Genomic DNA, 18,609 nt, shown 5'->3' with positions numbered 1-18,609 from the left:
TCATAATTATAATAATATATGAACGTATATCACCTGATCTTGAAATAAAGTAAATATTTTCTAAAATTTTAAATATTTAAGTAACATACATAAATAAATTATATATTAAAAAAATAGTCACCCACCTTTATTCTATAAATAGTGACTTTGATTTTTTAAATAAAATTTAAAAATAGATCATGGATTACACCGCAGTCTACATAAAAGAAAAAAGAGGCTGTCATTTTTTTTATACTAAAGATTAGAACAATATATAACATCAAATCATCAAATCAAAACAAAATAGAGTGGATGATTCGGATACGTACTCAATCCTTGACAATATGCCTTCTGTTTGTTCTATTCCATAATTATTCCTATTACCATTGTTATGGTTATTTTTTATATAATAAGACTTGATTTTTTTATTTCTTTAATAGGTTTAGGAAGAAAGATTGTATTACGCCTTTCTTTTGGACTTCTTGGAGTATTTAGTTTAATTATATTTATAAAAAATGCAACTTGACTTATTGAGCTTGAGCACTTGTTTCAACTTTCAAGAATAATTATATAAAAATTTTAACTTTGAGTAAAAATCGATCATCTATAATATTGATTTATTTACATATTTTTTTACTTAAATAATAAATTTTAAAATAATTAAATCTATAATAATAAAATATCAAATTTATAATAAATTAATAATTAAATTTGTATATAGTAGAATAATTTTTTTTATAAAATACTAATAATATATATTTTTATACACAATAATTGATTAATTATTTTTTTTTTGCATATATAACATAATTATAATATATATGATTAATAAATCTTTAGAACATTGATAAAACAGTAGATAAAGTTAAAATATGATAATTTGGTGCCGATGATTAAGAATATATAGGAGACGACAAAATTTTAGATGATATGATGAATCTCAATTTGAAATATTAAAAAAATAACGATGAAAAAAGAAATCATGAGAAGGAAGAACAATAATATATTTTGAATGATCCATATGCTATGTATCTATCAAATGTTTGATTGCTTAGTTTAATTTGGTTACATACTTTTAGTACATTTGCTATTGAAGTTTCCATTGCTTCTACCAGCATTTGAAATTGAAGAGAAAGTATTGTGAAATCATTATTGTAAAATTGAAACTAGGGAAGTTAGAAGTGATGCATTGAATTGCATTGGTGGATGGTGGGAATTTGGAAAGCGATAAGAGATAAGATAAGAGAAATAGAATGGATTAGATACATAGATTTTTTTTTTTAGAAAAAAAGAAAAAGAGAAAATAAAAGCAGAGATAGGAAAGAGAAGAAAGAATGAAGTGTGTAAGAGTAACTAATTTTTTGTTTATAAGAAAAATATTGGAGTACGTTTAAAACAGATTAAATTGAAGCCTTTATTATTATATTTATAAAAGGTTTTTTAAAAACTAAAAGATGAAATACTCTTAAAAACACTACCATAGATATAAAAAAACCATAATAATAATATAATAATATTAAAATCAAATCCTAGAATATTTAGTTTTTTTTTTTTTTTGTATAATTTGATCAATTCTGTCTACTTGTATGATTTGATCAATTCTGCCAGTAGACAGAAGGCAAATCTTTATGCTGGCAATGGAGAGGCATGCCCCTCTCTCAAAGTTTTTCAAAAATTACTAGTTATACATATAATAAGAATTTTATAGTTAATTTAGTTAACTTGTTAATTTTTTTATATGAATTTGTGGATTCAAATTTCATTTCCAACAAGTCTCAAACAATATAATCTTATATCCCCTTTTCTTAGGTTTCATATTTTTTTAAAAAATAAAAATTTATTCTTTTTAAAATGCTTGTTGTGCTAATATTTAATGTAAATTCTTTTTAAAATTAACATAAAATAATATTGAGATATACTATATATTTTTTAACACTGAAATTAATTTATCACACTAATATTGTTCTTTAAATTTTATCTTATAATATATAGATAACTTTATAAATTTGAGTAATAAGTATCATAGTTATAAAAAATTTAAAAAAAACTTTTATTAAAGAATTAAAAATTAACTTTTTAGTGTATTTATTGATTGATAAAGTTAACAAATATTTTAACCTAATTTTAATTGAATTTTTGCTAATATTATATATTTTGTGTTAAAAAAAAGTATTTGGCCTTCCAAAAAATTTTCTCAACCTCCACAACTGCCAATAGACCATCATTCTATTTTTTTCTTTATGAACATGAATGTACGATGGACAATAATTTTATCAAAAAGAAAGACTATATATACCATCCTATCATTTAACATGAAGAAAATTCCTAGGTCCTAAATTCTGTGCACTGAATCGAGCTATATACTTATTAAATCAGAAGATATATAGTATATACAACAGTGAAAATTCAAAATCATATGGGCCATTAGATTATTGAATTTGAATTTGATATGATTGATGAAATGTTATGTACATAGTGAGAACCTTTAGAATCTTATCATTAATGTGATAATGTCACTGCTAAGGCTTATAGAGCTTAGATCATGTGCATTTGTGCATACAATGACAACACACACAAACACACTAGAAGGTTAATAAGCAAAGCTACATGAATGGACAATATCACCTTTGTGTTTTAATCTGAATCATTGAGGAAGCCACACATGCTATATATTATTCCTTTTATCGCTTCAATAATGCCAATGTGGTCATTCATGAATCAAATTATCTTTTGAATTTTGGAACATATCCCATAAAATGTGGTTCCAAATTTTATGGTTGTCACTTCCAATCTTATGTTCTATATATAGTAATGTATCAGTTAATAAAAAAAATTAAATGAAATTTAAATTCATAATAAATTAATTTTTAATTATGAAAAAATATTTTAAAAAAATGTTGTGAATCACTATGATAATCTTTTAGATTAAAAAAAAGCAATTAATTTGTCTACAAGTTTGTAAGTGTTAGCTGTTTTTTTTAATAAAAAAAGATTAAAGAAAAATCTGTTGTAATTAAAATCATTTAGGCAAGCTTTCACACTTTATTTGTCATAATTATAACATATTTTTAGACCTTCATACTTAATGGCACTAAGTAGTAGTTTGTATGAAAGTGAATTCTAAAGTAGTAGTAAGTTTCTACCTTCCAAAAATTATTGAATTGTACTCTTAAAAAGTATTAATTTTCACTATTAAAAACAATTAGAAATTTGGAACATCGTTCATGAATTAAGCGAATGTTTATGCAGATAAATTGACATGACGAAAACATTAACTTCAGGTGAAATATCATTTTTTAATCTATTTTCTTGTGTATTTTTTTAAAATTTCATACATATTTTATTAAAATTGCTTTTTTAAAAATAATTTCTGTCTAATTTTTCTTTTTTTTTGGGCTTTAGGCCCGATGTCTATAAAAAAAATAATTAGCAGCGCAAAGGATAGGCATCACTCACTAAATGATGATTGGAAAGGAGAATACATGCATCATTAATTAAATCAAATTGTTACTAGTTTATATGCACTAAGACTTGATTACATAGATTCATCCCACTCATCATTATTCTTATTATTAAGATATGACACTAACTAAAGGGAGAGTGATGATAAAATTAAATAAAACTTGCAAATGATATAAAAGATATGTTTAACAATAAATAAAGGTTTTTTTTCCCATCCCCACTAAAAAGTGCAACTTGATATATTGAATTATAAAATTATTGATATATGTAGTTCATACAAACAACTTTTCTTCCACATGATATCCATTTGTGTTAACATCCTCATTATTCTTCTCACGATGACTTTCCCAACTTTCCTTCACCATCATGTGGTGCCGGAAGCTCTCCACCATACTTTCCGGCACCGACACGAGAACCCTAACCGCGTCGGCGTCGCCGACCACCGGTAAGAACAAGCAATAGACATCACTTGTTAAAGGTCCCATGTGCAATGGCTTCCCTTCTCCAAAATCCAAATCTTCTAACCCTAGTTTAGACCATTGTGATATAACCATACTAGCAGAAAGATCAGTTCTCACATTCTTGTCCTCCAAGAAATCAATCATGGACCTAATGTACTCACCATTATTGTCCCAAGTAGTAGCCTTAGCTTGTTGAACCAATTTCACACCATGATGAAGATTATTATTATTATTATTATTATTATTATTATTATTACACACTAAATCCTTCACTTTACTTTGTGCACATCCTAGAACAAATCCATTCCCATAATACCCTTGTGGGAGGTTCATACTTTTTCTTATGTTAATAGAAAAGAGTAATTTCACTGTGAGGTCAGAATTTAAGTTAAGCGAGCCAATCCACGAGCGCCACGTGTGTGCCGCCATGACCTCAAAGGTTGTGCATTTTAGGGAGGGAATGCATTGTTTCTTCAATTGAAGAACTTGGTGGGATCCAAAGGTAAATGACGTGGCAACTAACGGTTGAGATTGCATCAACTTAAGGAGTTCAACTTGTTGAGTGGGTTTTGTTTTGGTGTATCCCGGGAGCGGAAACCTCACCTGAGGGGGATCACGAGATTTTAACACGTGTCTCCCATGGAAGGGTATAATGGTCAATTTAGTGTTGGGGTTCTTGGTGAGTTGGGCCCACGCATGTAGAAACTGTGAAGTGCCTATGCCGTCGCATAGACAGTGGTTGATCGCGGTGCACAGGATCATGCCCCCACAACGGAGATTAGTTACCTGAAAAAAGGTTTACAAAGTCAAAAGAAGAAAAAAGTGAGGGCAATATAGTCAATTTCTAAATATCTTTTTATTTTTTTAATAGATTTTTTTTTTGAAAAAATTGAAAAGGACTAATGACTACAAGCACCGTTGTTGTCACCACTAAGCATGCTTTTGGAAAGCAACCAAAGATGGACTAATTAACATTTTTCTATTTTCCTTTTAAAGAAATAGAAAATCTATTATTATTATTATTATTATTATTATTATTATTATTATTATTATTATTAAACAATTATCATGTCCTTACAAATATTTAATTCATAGTTTACCAATAAATACAAAATATCTTTTACCCTTCATCACTCATTATATGGTAATCAACTTTGATGGGCTTTACAAGAACAAATAAACAAGAAAAATAACAAAACTTTCTGATCTCACTATCTATGCAGAGTTACTTAGAGAAAGTAAAGAAAAATATAATTTAGTGATCATAGTGTCAAGGAAGTATCATCATTTTATAGAAGATATCTAGTATCTAAATTTTTTTTCATGTCCCATGTGCTGAATATAGATAAACTATAAGATCATATAAGACGAATTATAAATTCCATTTATTTTACATAATATTATAATATTTTAGACATTAACAATGTAAAAACTTTTACATAATAATTTAATCAAATGCATATATATAAATAATTTTTTAATAATAAATTTAAAATTTAATTATTTTTTTAAAAATTTAATTCAAATCTCCAATATTTATTGAAGCGGACGAGCTGATCGCTCGACCAATCCAAGTTGGTTAATAATACAGAGTTTTAACAAAGAAATGAATATAACCTGAAGAACAAGAGGAGGAATATCCAAGAAACTTTGAGCTTCAACCTTATACATAAGCTTCCTCCATGACTTGTTTGGAACCTTAGAAGCTTCAATCAAGTCTTCAATAGTTGAATCCATGAAAGCCTCAGCAAGAACAGCACCTTCTCCATTGCAATCCACCTCAAGCTTGTGATCATCATCATCATTATTATTGTTCTTCCTTAATCTCCCAGCCAAAGGGTAGTAATCAACAAGAACCCTTGACAAGGAACACTTCAAAGCTTCAATGCTCACTGATTTCTTGAACAAGTACAAGTACTTAATTGAGAACCTTAGGAACTTTTGATCATCAAGATTTGATAGATAGAGTGAATGCTTTGGTGTTGGAGCACATGGGGTTATTATGGTAATTGCATCCCTAGGGTAAAAACAATCCGGGAGTTCTACAAATTCTAACATATTTAATTTCACTACAATATATAAATAATATTGGTATGATATGATTATATATGGAGATCAGAGGAACCTAATTAAAGAAAACAAGAGAGAAGGAAGGTTGATGAGGAAGTAGCCATATATATAATAGAAAGGAGAGTGATCTGAGGAGTGAGTGAGTGAGACAATTGAATGGTGATTTTATTTGTAGAAACAAGAAATAGAGAAAACAAATAAATTAAGAGGGAAGAGAGGTCATTATTCTTAAAATTAAGGTTTGGATATATAATGGCTATAATGTTATTTGTATACTAAAATCAACCACCAATGTATTTATGTATAAATATATGTGTGATTTAATTTATTTTCAATATGTATTTATATTCTAGCATGTATTTTATACTGATGGCAGAATTTGATGGCTGATTTTAGTGTATACATTACTCTAATTAGAATAACATATGTGATGTGATGGTTCCTTTTTCTTTTGTGAGGGTGGCTCAATAGAAAGAGGATACATAACTAGATACAATATGTATAGACAACCAGGTGCCTTTGGTTTGCATTTTTTTATTTTTAATTTTTATTTTTAGAAATTTTTATTTTTAATAAAATTTTATAAAAAAATAAAAGATAAAAATAAAAATAATAAAAAATCAAATTAAATGCATCTTAATATTATATTGATATATTAATATATATTAAATCTAGTGTGCTTTCGACTTCTAAACTCTTTAATCCACTTCCAAGAATTTTAAAGTATTTTTTCAATGTTTGATTACTAATCATAGAAATATGTATATAAAGATCTTTATTTTTTTTTATTTTATGGCCCATTTCAATTTCTTCTCTTTTTACTAATATTATTATTTCTTTGTTTTGCTTAACTACGATCAAAGGTGTTCTTGCATACTATAGTATACTACTACTTCTTTAATTTCTCTTTGTCTATACTCAATTATATTTATTAAAAAAAAAACATTATCTATATTTAAAGAAGATAAAAGATTGTATAAAATATATTATCAAATAATAATATAAAAGATAAAAGAGTTGACCTTATAAAAGATCGAATTATATATACATATATTATCAAATATTATGTCAATTTACGTCTTTTTTTTTTTACCAAAAATATGAAGACTCGAACCCGCAACCTCTTAGATAAGTATGGAAAGATTATGTCATTTGAGCTATTACTTATTGGCTCAATTTACGTCTTATTTATCATCACATAAGACTTAAATCCAATGTAATAATAAAAATGAATTATAAACTCGCTACATTTTTCTGTATATTGATATTGATAAGCATGATAGCTAGTAACTTAGGCAATGCTATTAAATTCATTAAAATAATGCATTCACTTACCATTTGTTTCTTTCAATTCTATTAAGTTTATTAATTATGAGAATAAATAAATAAGATACATTGAATAAATATACATGCATGTCAGAATTGTTTACCTAAAATCAATTTGAATTAGTTTAGTAGTTAATTCATTAATTTATTTAAATAAGTATTAAGAGTTTGAATTTATCTTGTATATACAGTAATTTATTGACCAATAATAAACTTTTAAATAAAATTTCAATCGACAATAGATTAATTTTTAACCTATTAAACTTAGAAATACCACAAAAAAAAATTGTTTAGCTAAAATGTTAAACCATTTAAATTAGTTTTGCCTAGCTTCACAGTGGAGTGCACTAAAGATTTAGATGTTAATTTAGTACCTTATCACATTTAAATCATCACTACTTTGAATTTGATATTGTGTACACATTGTTTTAAAATAACACAAAATATAATTAATAATTTATGGAGGTATTTATGGATGGAGTTAGAGTCACGTTTAAATAGATCTGGATTTGGCCTTAAAAGAATATTGGGTCTATTTTGATCGGATTCAGAGTTATCCAAAAAATAAAACAGATTAAACTGGATCGGTTTGATGTTAAAATTAGTATATACAAAATTGTAAATTTTATATATTAAAATATTAAAATATTATTTTTAAAAATTAAATTTAACAATGTTATATCATATTTATATCAAAATAAATTATTTTAAAATAAAAATATTATCATATAATATAAAAAATATTAATTAAAATATAATGTAACATTAATTTTGCTCTAAAATATATATATATATATATTTTTTATTGTAAAAGATAACTTTAAGCCGGATCAAGTAATCTAAACCCAACCCAAAAATAATACTTAAAAATAACAAACCAAAATCCGACAAAATATAGCTTAGATCCGAATCGAATCTTAAGCATCCGTAATAATTTATAATTAGTTAAAATAACCTGATCTTTTTAGAATTTAGACACATCAATTTTTCATATTTCAACTAAAAGTAGTTATTTATAGTTTAGAAAATAAACTTTTACATTATTATTTCTATAATATTATATTAAATTTGACTAAATTATGCTCTAAAAATACATGTTCAAAATATAATAATAAAAATTTTTAAATTTTAACACATTTAATGACTACAAAGAAGATCATAAAATAAATTAAAGCATGTAAAATTGTATAATGATTTTATAACCTCATAATTTCCTCTCTTTTTTATTCGATTCTTGGCATCTATTTCGAATACGTAGTGTAAAATTTTAGTAACAAACACAAAGTATTATCGTTATCTGAATTTGAAAATGCTCTACCTTAATAAGCCGAACAGAAAGTTTGCAATTTCATGAAACTCCAGCGATAAGATTGAAAATGCTCTACCTTAATATAATTTCATCCACGTGCTGATATCCAATTGAAATTTGGTGCCTAAGCTATGACTTATGCCACATCTTGAGAAAATGAGAGTAACTAGTTGCTTAATTAAACTTTCTTAAAGAGCCTCCAGCTTAGGTCATCATATTTGATTTCTACAACTTTGATTGTATAAAATAATGAATAATTAAAATACCCCCCCCCTTTTTTTTTTACTTAAGAGATTTTTATTATCTATGAATTTATATTTTAAAATCAGAACCTAATTTCTTGAATTTAATTTGTATGTACTCTTATATAAATACATTACTAAAAACACGCTGAGCGGCATCAATTCCTTCATATGAAATGGCTTTTTAAATTTTCTTTTTCAAAAAATATTTGGTCAAAAATTGAAAATAATGTTGAATTGAAAAATTATTAAAAATATATATATTTAAAAAAAAAAAGAAGAAGAAAATGCTATGGTTATTAAGAATTTAGAAAGGTACACTTTGATTAACTTTCTAGAAGACACAGTTCCCTGTCTCCACATGTACTGAGATCAATCACATGAATCCATTATCTAGTGGCTAGTGCTCATAATAACAGTCCCACTTATTCATAGTTGGGTTTGGGACAGTACACACTTTTCTTTAAAATAAATCATTATCTACTGATAAGATAAAATAAAATAGAGTAAAGTATCGTTTTTGTCCCAACGTTTGGGGTAAGTCCTATTTGTATCCTTAACGTTTATAAAAGTGATTTAATATTATTCTACTATCAATTATACTAACAAATCAGATTATATTTTTCAATTATTCTCACTTGGATGTATTCATTCTCAATTAGGTCTCACTTGGATGTGTTCGATTTTAATATTATACCCACTATTTATGTTTAGATTCAATTATGTCTCTAGAAAAGTGAATTATGTAAATGTTGTAGGAATTAGTTTCAACATTTGATGAGCTATTTTTCATAGTAGATCATCGATTCTATCCCAGACATTTGTATTCTAACTTCAAGAAGAGATTTTTAAAACTCAAACTAAAGCGTTCATGATGTGTAATTGACGACAGGATAACATTGAATCACTTTTACAAACGTTAAGGATACAAATAAGACGATTTAAATGTTAGGGACACAAATAGGATTTACCCCAAATATTAGGGACAAAAACGATACTTTACTCAATAAAATAATTCTTCTGGAATGAATTTAATGTGTAATCTAATTATAACTACTTATATTTTAATTTTAAATAATATATAAAAATAAGTTATTCTAAAGCATGCATTAGATATACGTTAATTCTATTTTTAGTAAACATTTTTCTCTTTTTTATTAACAGCACAACCATTTGTGAAATATACATTTTTTTTACAAAAATGCTTTATATAGACTAAAAATTAGCTATTAAATTAATTATTATGTATTTGTATATATTTATATATATTAATCTATATTTTTTTAACTAAATAATTAGTTGTCAAAATAATCAAATATAGAATAGTAGAATAATCAAAACTGTTTATAGTAATATATAATAAAAACTTTTTATAAGATGTCAAATACATATTTATATATAATAGTTTATTATAGTTGAATTTTTATATACACTTAATATGAATGTTTTTCTAAACATACAATTTTTTTTATGAGTATTTCTTGTTTGGTTGAATTCACCAGCCAACCACTCAAGGCAGCATTAAAAATAATGACCTAAATAAAGGGCGGAAATTTTTTTTTTTTTTTTGAAAAAGGGAAAGGCAAAAGAAAAAGGAGAAGTAAAAAAGGTGTATCTAAGTAAAAGCTGCACTTTGAAACGATTCCGCAGAAATGAAATCACAGTTTGTGAACACTTAAGGTGTTACTGTTAAAGTAGTCAAAGATTACTTTATTTAGGAGTAAATAAAATTATGCTAACGTTAACTTTATTCCAACTAAAATCATAACAAGAAAGCATAGATATTTAGTAGCTTCAAATACAAAAAATTGAGCCTTATATTATATATACGACATATAAAAAGGTTTCAAAAGGAATATCCTTATGCTTATATACTTGATTAAGATTAATATCAAGTAAGTAAATCAATCAACCTCACTTTGTAGCCTAATATTAAGCTTTAAAAAACTTTACCTGATTGTCATGATAGGATATATTCCTAATCTGTAATTTCTTTTTTATTTTATTTTATCTATTCCATATAAAAAAAATAAAAGTAAGTGGTTATATTTATAAGATGGATAAAATAGAAAAAATGTTAAGTGAACAATTTTTTTATGCACAATTTTTTTAACTAAGTTTTTAATTATTTTCAAATAACAGAAATTTATGAAATCAATATAAAAAATTTTATAACCAAAATAATAGATTTTTAGTAAAAAAAAAAAAACACAAAGTATTTGAGAAAAAAAAACAGAAATTCTAAGGAAAAAAAACGAAACAAAAAGCGAAAAAAGATGAAGGAGAAATAGAGAGAAAGTAGAGAAAAAAAATAAAAAATAAAAGCAGCAGCAAAAGAAGAATTCTTTGGGTTATTGGAATTTGGAAACTTAGTTGATCAATGATTTATTCATTTAATACTACTTATATTCCAAAATGGCAAAATCATTAAAATATTTCTCCAACTGTATTTGTCCCACCGAAAAGGGAAACAGAGCTTTATTTTCTCTACCAAGTAATCTAATATAGTAATAGACTAATAGAACTAGAAAATAAAAGAAAGACTTAGCTCTATTGCAGACCTAAAAAATAAATACCATTTTTTTCAAGGACTAGGTTAGTTGAATTATGATACTGGTACTCCCCAATAATCTTCAAGCTTTTCCCTTCATCACTTTCCCCTCTTTTGGACTTTGAAGTTTGAAGTGAAAACAAAGTGAATCCAATTCCAGTCAAACCCTACTAGCTTAGCATATATTCTCTCTCCTCAAATCATTTCAACGCAAGAAAGAAACAAATGTGCCACTAAAAATTCGTTTCACATTTTTTTTTCTAGAGTAATAAAATCTAATCACCCCTTGAAATTAAAGGCAGGCAGGCAATAAAATAATGCTAGTAATAATAGATTAAGTCCAAACAGCGCTCACATGATTCATGAATGACACTCGTCCGATATAGTTTTCCCTCATCCTTAAACGTTTTTATTAAATAATGAATACGGGACTTTTTGTTAAATAAATTTTAACTCTTTATTTGTTATATTTTATATTGATAATTCAGATTTTAAAAATTAACCTACTAATCAGATTTACCACATTTTTGGTAAGATGCTAATTTCTTTGTTACCTCCAGTAGCAGATTATTTTCTAAAAGAGCATTAGCAACCTGTACTACCTGCTTTTTCTATTAATCTTCACTATCACTTAGGTGCTGTTCGGTAAGGGAGAGAGAAATAGAAATACAAACATATTTGATAGAAAAGACAAATATTTTTTAGTTTAGAGACAACTTTTTTCTTAGCATTTTCTGTATTTCGAAACACAGTGGATAGAAGTGATCCACCATGGACCATGGCTAAACCGTGGCCACCAGCAACTTATGGGGCAAAAAGGCAGAAGTGATCCATGACTAAATCTCCAAAGTGGTCCTTTAGATTCACAACTTTCACTATTTTAGTCCTTCAAATTCAAAATTACCTATATTAGTCTCCGAAATTCAGTTGTAGGCACCATATTGGTCCCTGGATTCTTTCTAATATTGAATCAGCAAACTAAGTGCTGAATTGGCTCAGACTTGCCATGTTGGATGCATGGCTAAACAGCGTCATTTCATTTTAACACTTAAACAAGGCAAAAACAAGAAGAGGAAGAAGAGTTTATATGATATGTAAATCATTATATTTCCCTTCATTCTTCAAAACAACTTCGTTTTTTACTTATTTAAGAACTAAAACCAAAAGACACTATTTAGCCATGTGTCTAATGTTGCAAGTCAAAGCTAGCTTAGCATTCTGTTCATTGACTCAATGCTAGAAAGGGTCCCAGGACCAATATGGTGCTTGGAGGCTGGAGCTGGATCTCAGGACCAGTATAGTAAATTTTGAATTTGAGAGACTAAAATAGTAAAAATCGTGAATCTTAGAGACCACTGTGAGAATTTAGTCAATGATCGATAGTAGTCTAATAATAATAATAATAATCTCTCTCCCTCATACACTACTGATCAAATAGAAAAACCAAAATAGTATATGTTTGTCTTTGTATCTGTCTCCCTAACCAAACACTACCTAATAAGATTAACTCAATAATAAGACCACAGATACCCAATTGAAAGATAAATGACAGCAAATTCTCCTAAAAATAGGTGAGATATTGCATAAACATTCCTTAATTATTGACATTTACACTAACCACTCCTTCAATCTTAAGGAGATCAGTGTCATATTTTACAAAATATAAAAACATCATAGGTAGTATAACCTAAATTTCAGGAAAAATTAGTATATACCTCTACAAATAAGGTATTTTTCATAATACCAATACCATAGAAGTAATTTACCCTTCATAAAACCTCTGCATCTTTTGAAGTCAATACCAAAATTATACTACTTTGACTACATTACCTAATAATTAGTCTTTTCTGGTCGAAAGATAATTAGCATTATATATCCTCATTTTACATACAAAAGTTACAAGAAGTTGAAGACAATTTTCAATGAATACATAAAGCATTATTTGTCTTTATGGTAACTATTACCAATTACAAGCGGGCAACATATGAGTTTGCTTGGGTCACATATCTAACCCATCTATATGGATTATGTGCCTTTGATTTCTTTGCTATTTGCAAATACTTCACCTACACCAACAAATGGCTTCTTAGAACTACTTATCACTAGAAAGTACAAAATAACCCAAAATATATGATAGGTTAAGTATTAGTCTCTACTTCAAAATATCTGTCAATTTCGACAAAGAGAAAGTTTAAAAAATCAATGTATTGTTCAGATACATTGATTTTATATTTTACCACTTTATTCAAATTGAGTAATTGACAATTACTTTGAAACAAAATGAATAATAAAAAGGGAATTTACTCTGAATGTCTAATCATCAAATCATAGAAGACTATACAAAACAGTTTGAATTTAATTTCATATGGACAGCTACCATTTAATTTCATGATCAGTAGTACACTGGTGAGTTATGAAAATCATCTGAAAAATCAGGCAAAATGTTCAACCAACACCTTTTCTTTTTTTCTTTAAAATAAGTAAAATTTTCAAACGTGTATTTATATTTGAAAGTAAATATAGAGAAAATATAGCTTCAAAGGATCATCTCCACATTTTACCTGAAGCCTTGAAGCATGATACATTGGTATATCAAAGGTCATGCTAACAGGCCCTGCCTCCTTCATGATATTGCCTGCATTTCCAACATAAAGATGTTTATTCATTAAGATCTAATAGGAATATATTTTTGACATTTTTGCCCAAACAGAACATCTTACCAAGTAACTCCTGTGAAAAAGTTAGTTTCGCTCGTAAAGTATGTTCCGCTCCGCCGACAACCTACAAGAGGATAAACCAGCCATTACTTTAACCTGTTTCTAGATTAATAATGGGAAAGCAATAGATCAATAGTACCTTTTTTATGCTCCACTCTAGTCTCTTATTTGCTTCCTTGAAGTCAGTTGTGTTCCCAACTGATTCACGATCCAACTCAAAATTAACTCTAAAAAATCCCCAATCAAGGGGACAACATATGTTAAAAATGGAAGTAATTAAGATATTCAACAGTTTGATTATATTGTATCGCAATCCCATACATCATGCATGTTAGAGGACATGTATTAATTAATTGCTTTTGTCGACTCAGCTTGTTATGATACTCTTACAATATGTCTAGGTCATATTCTACAGTATAAACAAGACAAGATGACTAATGAGGTCAAGTTAGTCATTCCTTCTTTCAACTTAATTGAATTACTTAACAGATCTATCAAATTTTGAAACCTCTCAATCATTCATTTTGATTGTAACTTGAATTATGATGTATCAGGAAGAAAAATAATATACCGATTGGTAAATTTTGGCACTGGCATCTGTACAAGAACTGTGTTAGCATTGATACTTGGGTTGAAGTCAGCACAAACTTTAATTATCACTTCGGCCTATGAAAATACAATAGATAGATGGTCATAATTTGCTAGAAACATATGAAGAACTTGAAAAATCAACTGGAGAGCACAATCACTTTCAGGGGTCCTGTTTCTTCAAGCAATGCATTAATACGAAATGGAGGCTTAAACGGTTGAGTCATTCGATAATTCATGACTGGGAATTCCCCTTCTGGTGGAACCTAGCAAAGAGAATGGCACAGTCCTTAATCAAGAACTAAAACATGATATGCTTTTGTATTTAATATGTAGATATGAGGTAACAAACGGTGCGGTTACCAATGACAAGGTTCGGTCAGTATCAAAACTATCAAGGTGTACAGACTCATGGAAGTTACAATCGTCTAGAATCACTGCAGTGGAACTTGCATAATCTGTCAACGGTGGCAAAACTAGATCAGACAAAAATGAGAAGCCGTTGCGAAAACCAGCAAGCATGTAAAAAATTGAACTTCAACAACTTCATGAAAATTATCCAACTATCAGTTCCTCAAGTAAAACCAAGCCATATTTTTTCCTTGTAATCTTTGTCACCTTGGTCCACACCCTATCATTAGGAATCTGATTAATTATTAGTGCAAAGAGGACGAGGTTACATACCATTCTATCAAGGCAGTGTTGGTAAACCATATCATTAATAATACTAGACAATCTAGAATCTTCTCAATATCTCAAAGAATACAAAAAAATAATGAAGTAAGGAAAGAATGACACAAAGACATGCTACAATCTACAAGGCACTCGGTAGTCTCAATCTATGCCAGGAAACAACTATATAAATAACTTTCTAAGCATTTCAAGGGGCGTAAAGTATGCAATAGGTTGACCTACCACTTCTTCCTATACTCAGGTCCTCATTGAGAGCAAGCCGAATCTCTGGGTTACCCGTAAGGTAACTCTTCATTTGAATGGTGCCGTCTATCTCACTAGTAAGTATATATCCCTGTTTCAAGCAAGAAACTCATAAAAAAGCTTAACATTTGGCAGAAGTATAAGACATCATAGCACATAAAATGAATGAACCATGTCTAAGATTAAGAAGAACAAGTTACTCTCAAGTCACTTACGCTAGAGTTGAATGTGACACTTATTTTCTCGATTACGTCAACAAAAATCTCCTCCCTCTTTCTACCACCAGGTTCATTAGCAACAACAGACTTTGTAATAACTGTGCTTGGCATTCGTTTGTTCCCTTTCTGCAGACATAGGTGAACTCCACGAAGTTAATAAAACTATGAAAGACAACAATATCACTGATTCACTGATGCTACAGACAATCACCACAAAAATGGATGCAGCACCAAGGGGAGGCATCACTGCAGAATCAATCATAATTGGCTCGTTGAAAATATAAGATTTCAAAAGCTCCGTGGAAGTTGTTTGTGCATAACCAAAATCCTGGGATAAAAAGATAGACATTAGTATGTCTAGACATAAAAAAGAAAATGCAGCAATCAGAAAGGACATGATAAAATGACCAAGCTTTAAAATTATATTGAAAGAAATAGAATTGAATTTGAGCACTAGATACTTCTAAAACCATTGAAAATAATTAATATAAGAATCAGCACATGAAACTTATTTTACATGCTAGATATTTAAATAATAGAACCAAAGAAAGCCTAAATGAGTCAAGTTAACCAACAGTCTTATAGCCCGAAATCACACAAGAATACTAGCAAACACTTACAATGACTTCATCCAGCAATTCATAGACAAGCACGAAATTCTTCCGCAATGAATCTTCATTAAGAACGCCAAGGTAATCCTTGATGAGACGAGCGATCCGCTGCAAGAGCTCCAAGACAAGAGAGGGGGATACATTGACCCTGTTTGTAGCAACAAACAACAACCCGGCAACCTTCACATGGAAGTAGTTCACTCCATCCACATTCTATCAAAAATCAACGAAAACAAATAAACAAACAACAAAGAATCCCAAACAGATCATCATAATAAATTGAGTGGATTGAATACGAAAATATCATGAATCATCCCTCTTAGTGCTAAAGGCAAGTAAAAGGTCATTTTCAGTACCAAGTGTTTAAATTCAAGGGTAAATTACATCGACCTCCAGAGAAATTAGGCAAGATTACATCACACACTACACAGGCACCTTTCAATTTGTAAAAGAATACATTAATCTCGGATGAAGTCTAGATGATGCCTATGTAATGTAATATTACTTAACATCACCAGAGATTAGTGTGTATAATTTAGAAAATAGGAACACATTCATTATATGTTAGAGATATAACAATCCACGTCTCTCCTCATATCAACTTAAGTTTTTGCCATAAGTGATTTCATGTCATGTTATCAGTACTTCTATAATCAAAAAGTCTATGCAAAATACAAGGAGAAAGAAATTCGAGGAAAAATTCACGCAAGTCCAGAAAGATGAAAGGTGTTAGAGATATAAATTATAATCATTCACGAGCTTCTTACTATGCGCTTAAACTTTTAAAGAATTAGTTATGCCATACACTAATATAGACATATTTTTTTTGTTCTCTCTCCAAATTGTAGAAAAGGAAACAGCGTCATAGAAAGTCAACCAAGCGTTGATAGAGTCTCAGCATTAGCATAATTCACGAATCAGAAATCTCTTAGAATATATAAACAATTAACTAAAAAAATGTATAATTATACTGAAAATAACAAGAATACGCACAAAGACAGGTGGAGCATCTTCTTCACCATCGTCGTTCCAGAACTTGACTTTGCGGAAAAATGTCTCGGCGCTCGCTTTGTGAACATCACGGCGATCTGAAATTGCACGCAAAAGCAAATATAATTAGAACTAAGTAAGTCGATTTCAGCAAATAGAAATAGAAAAAATGGTTGATGCGAGTTAGTTACAGTCACGGAAGACGATGTTATCGCCTCGTTGAGAAAGCACGAACAACTGAGATATCATCCTTTTGCTTCCGATCTATCACTCTCTTCTCTTCTCTTCTCTTCTCTTGTTTACTTCAATCTCACCATTGATGCAATGATGCTGCTGCTGCTGCTGCTGCTTCTTCTTCTACTACCTGACAAGTGCAAAGAGCACACTCTCTCGGTGTCTTTGTTGTTTTGCCACGTTTTTGGAGTCACTCGCCTCTCACGTGACAAATGTGCTTCAACTTCACGTTTATAATTTAAGCTGTTAAATTTCTAGCTTCAGGTTAATCTATATATGTATATATTTTAAACCAAATTTGATTTTTCTTTTCTTTTCTTTCCTTTTTCATTTTTTTTAACAGAAGAAATCACTGAATATATAAATAGGACAAAGTGCTGAACCTTTGTGCACATTTTAGGACTGGTGTGGGGTGAATGTTGTGAAGGTGATACTTTTTTTTTTTTTTTAACCAAAGATAGTAGACTCGAATTCGCAACCTCTTAATTGAATATGGGGAGACTATGCCATTTGAACTATAACTCATTGGCCACATGTTATTTTAAAAAATTGAATGGAATATGTTAAATTATTTAATAATTTTTAATTACTATATTTTTTTTTTTGGGAGGGGGATCTTCTTTTTATTTTTGGCCATGTTGGACGTTAAAAACGCCTTGTTAACATAATGTTGGGCTAGCCCATTCTATTGGATGCGACATGTGAGATATGAATAATGGGCCTTGTTTCCCATCCGCAAGGCCCTATTATTAACAAAGAGATAAATGATCAGAAAGAGAGAGTTTAGAAAGAGTAAATGATCAGATTAGTATCTAGAAAATTACTCTTATTCTAAATTAGTTTTTGAAAGATATTTTTATCAAATTCATCCTTTAAATGACACCTCAGCAGACACCTAAAATTCTTAATTTACTA

The 18,609-nt window shown here is 28.6% G+C and overlaps 2 protein-coding genes across 3 annotated transcripts; both read right to left on the bottom strand.

The window, feature by feature from the left end:
- Positions 1-3,479: 3,479 nt before the first annotated feature.
- On the bottom strand, positions 3,480-6,193 carry LOC107645267 (HXXXD-type acyl-transferase family protein). Its single transcript, XM_088489488.1, has 2 exons — positions 5,520-6,193; positions 3,480-4,688 (listed from the first exon to the last, which is right to left on the bottom strand). The coding sequence occupies exons 1-2, from the start codon at positions 5,958-5,960 to the stop codon at positions 3,714-3,716; spliced, it is 1,416 nt and encodes a 471-aa protein (XP_088345614.1). The 5' UTR covers positions 5,961-6,193; the 3' UTR covers positions 3,480-3,713.
- A 7,050-nt stretch (positions 6,194-13,243) lies between these two features.
- LOC107645268 (AP-4 complex subunit mu) lies at positions 13,244-17,954 on the bottom strand. Of its 2 annotated transcripts, none has more exons than XM_016349258.3 (13): positions 17,652-17,954; positions 17,464-17,558; positions 16,480-16,683; positions 16,071-16,187; positions 15,857-15,985; positions 15,621-15,732; positions 15,069-15,163; positions 14,867-14,971; positions 14,689-14,783; positions 14,257-14,344; positions 14,121-14,181; positions 13,962-14,035; positions 13,244-13,466 (listed from the first exon to the last, which is right to left on the bottom strand). In XM_016349258.3, exons 1-13 carry the CDS (start codon positions 17,707-17,709, stop codon positions 13,368-13,370), a joined length of 1,332 nt encoding a protein of 443 aa, XP_016204744.1. In that variant the 5' UTR covers positions 17,710-17,954; the 3' UTR covers positions 13,244-13,367. The 2 variants fall into 2 exon arrangements, with proteins under 2 accessions (XP_016204744.1, XP_020959302.1); XM_021103643.2 differs by having other exon boundaries at positions 15,069-15,181; positions 17,652-17,942.
- Between the last annotated feature and the right edge of the window lie 655 nt (positions 17,955-18,609).

This window comes from Arachis ipaensis, chromosome B6 (genome assembly GCF_059453495.1).
Source record: "Arachis ipaensis isolate K30076 ecotype BB chromosome B6, ASM5945349v1, whole genome shotgun sequence".
NCBI classification, from domain to species: domain Eukaryota; kingdom Viridiplantae; phylum Streptophyta; class Magnoliopsida; order Fabales; family Fabaceae; genus Arachis; species Arachis ipaensis.
Note: the sequence above shows the minus strand (reverse complement) of the source record. Positions and strands in the feature narration are given on the sequence as shown.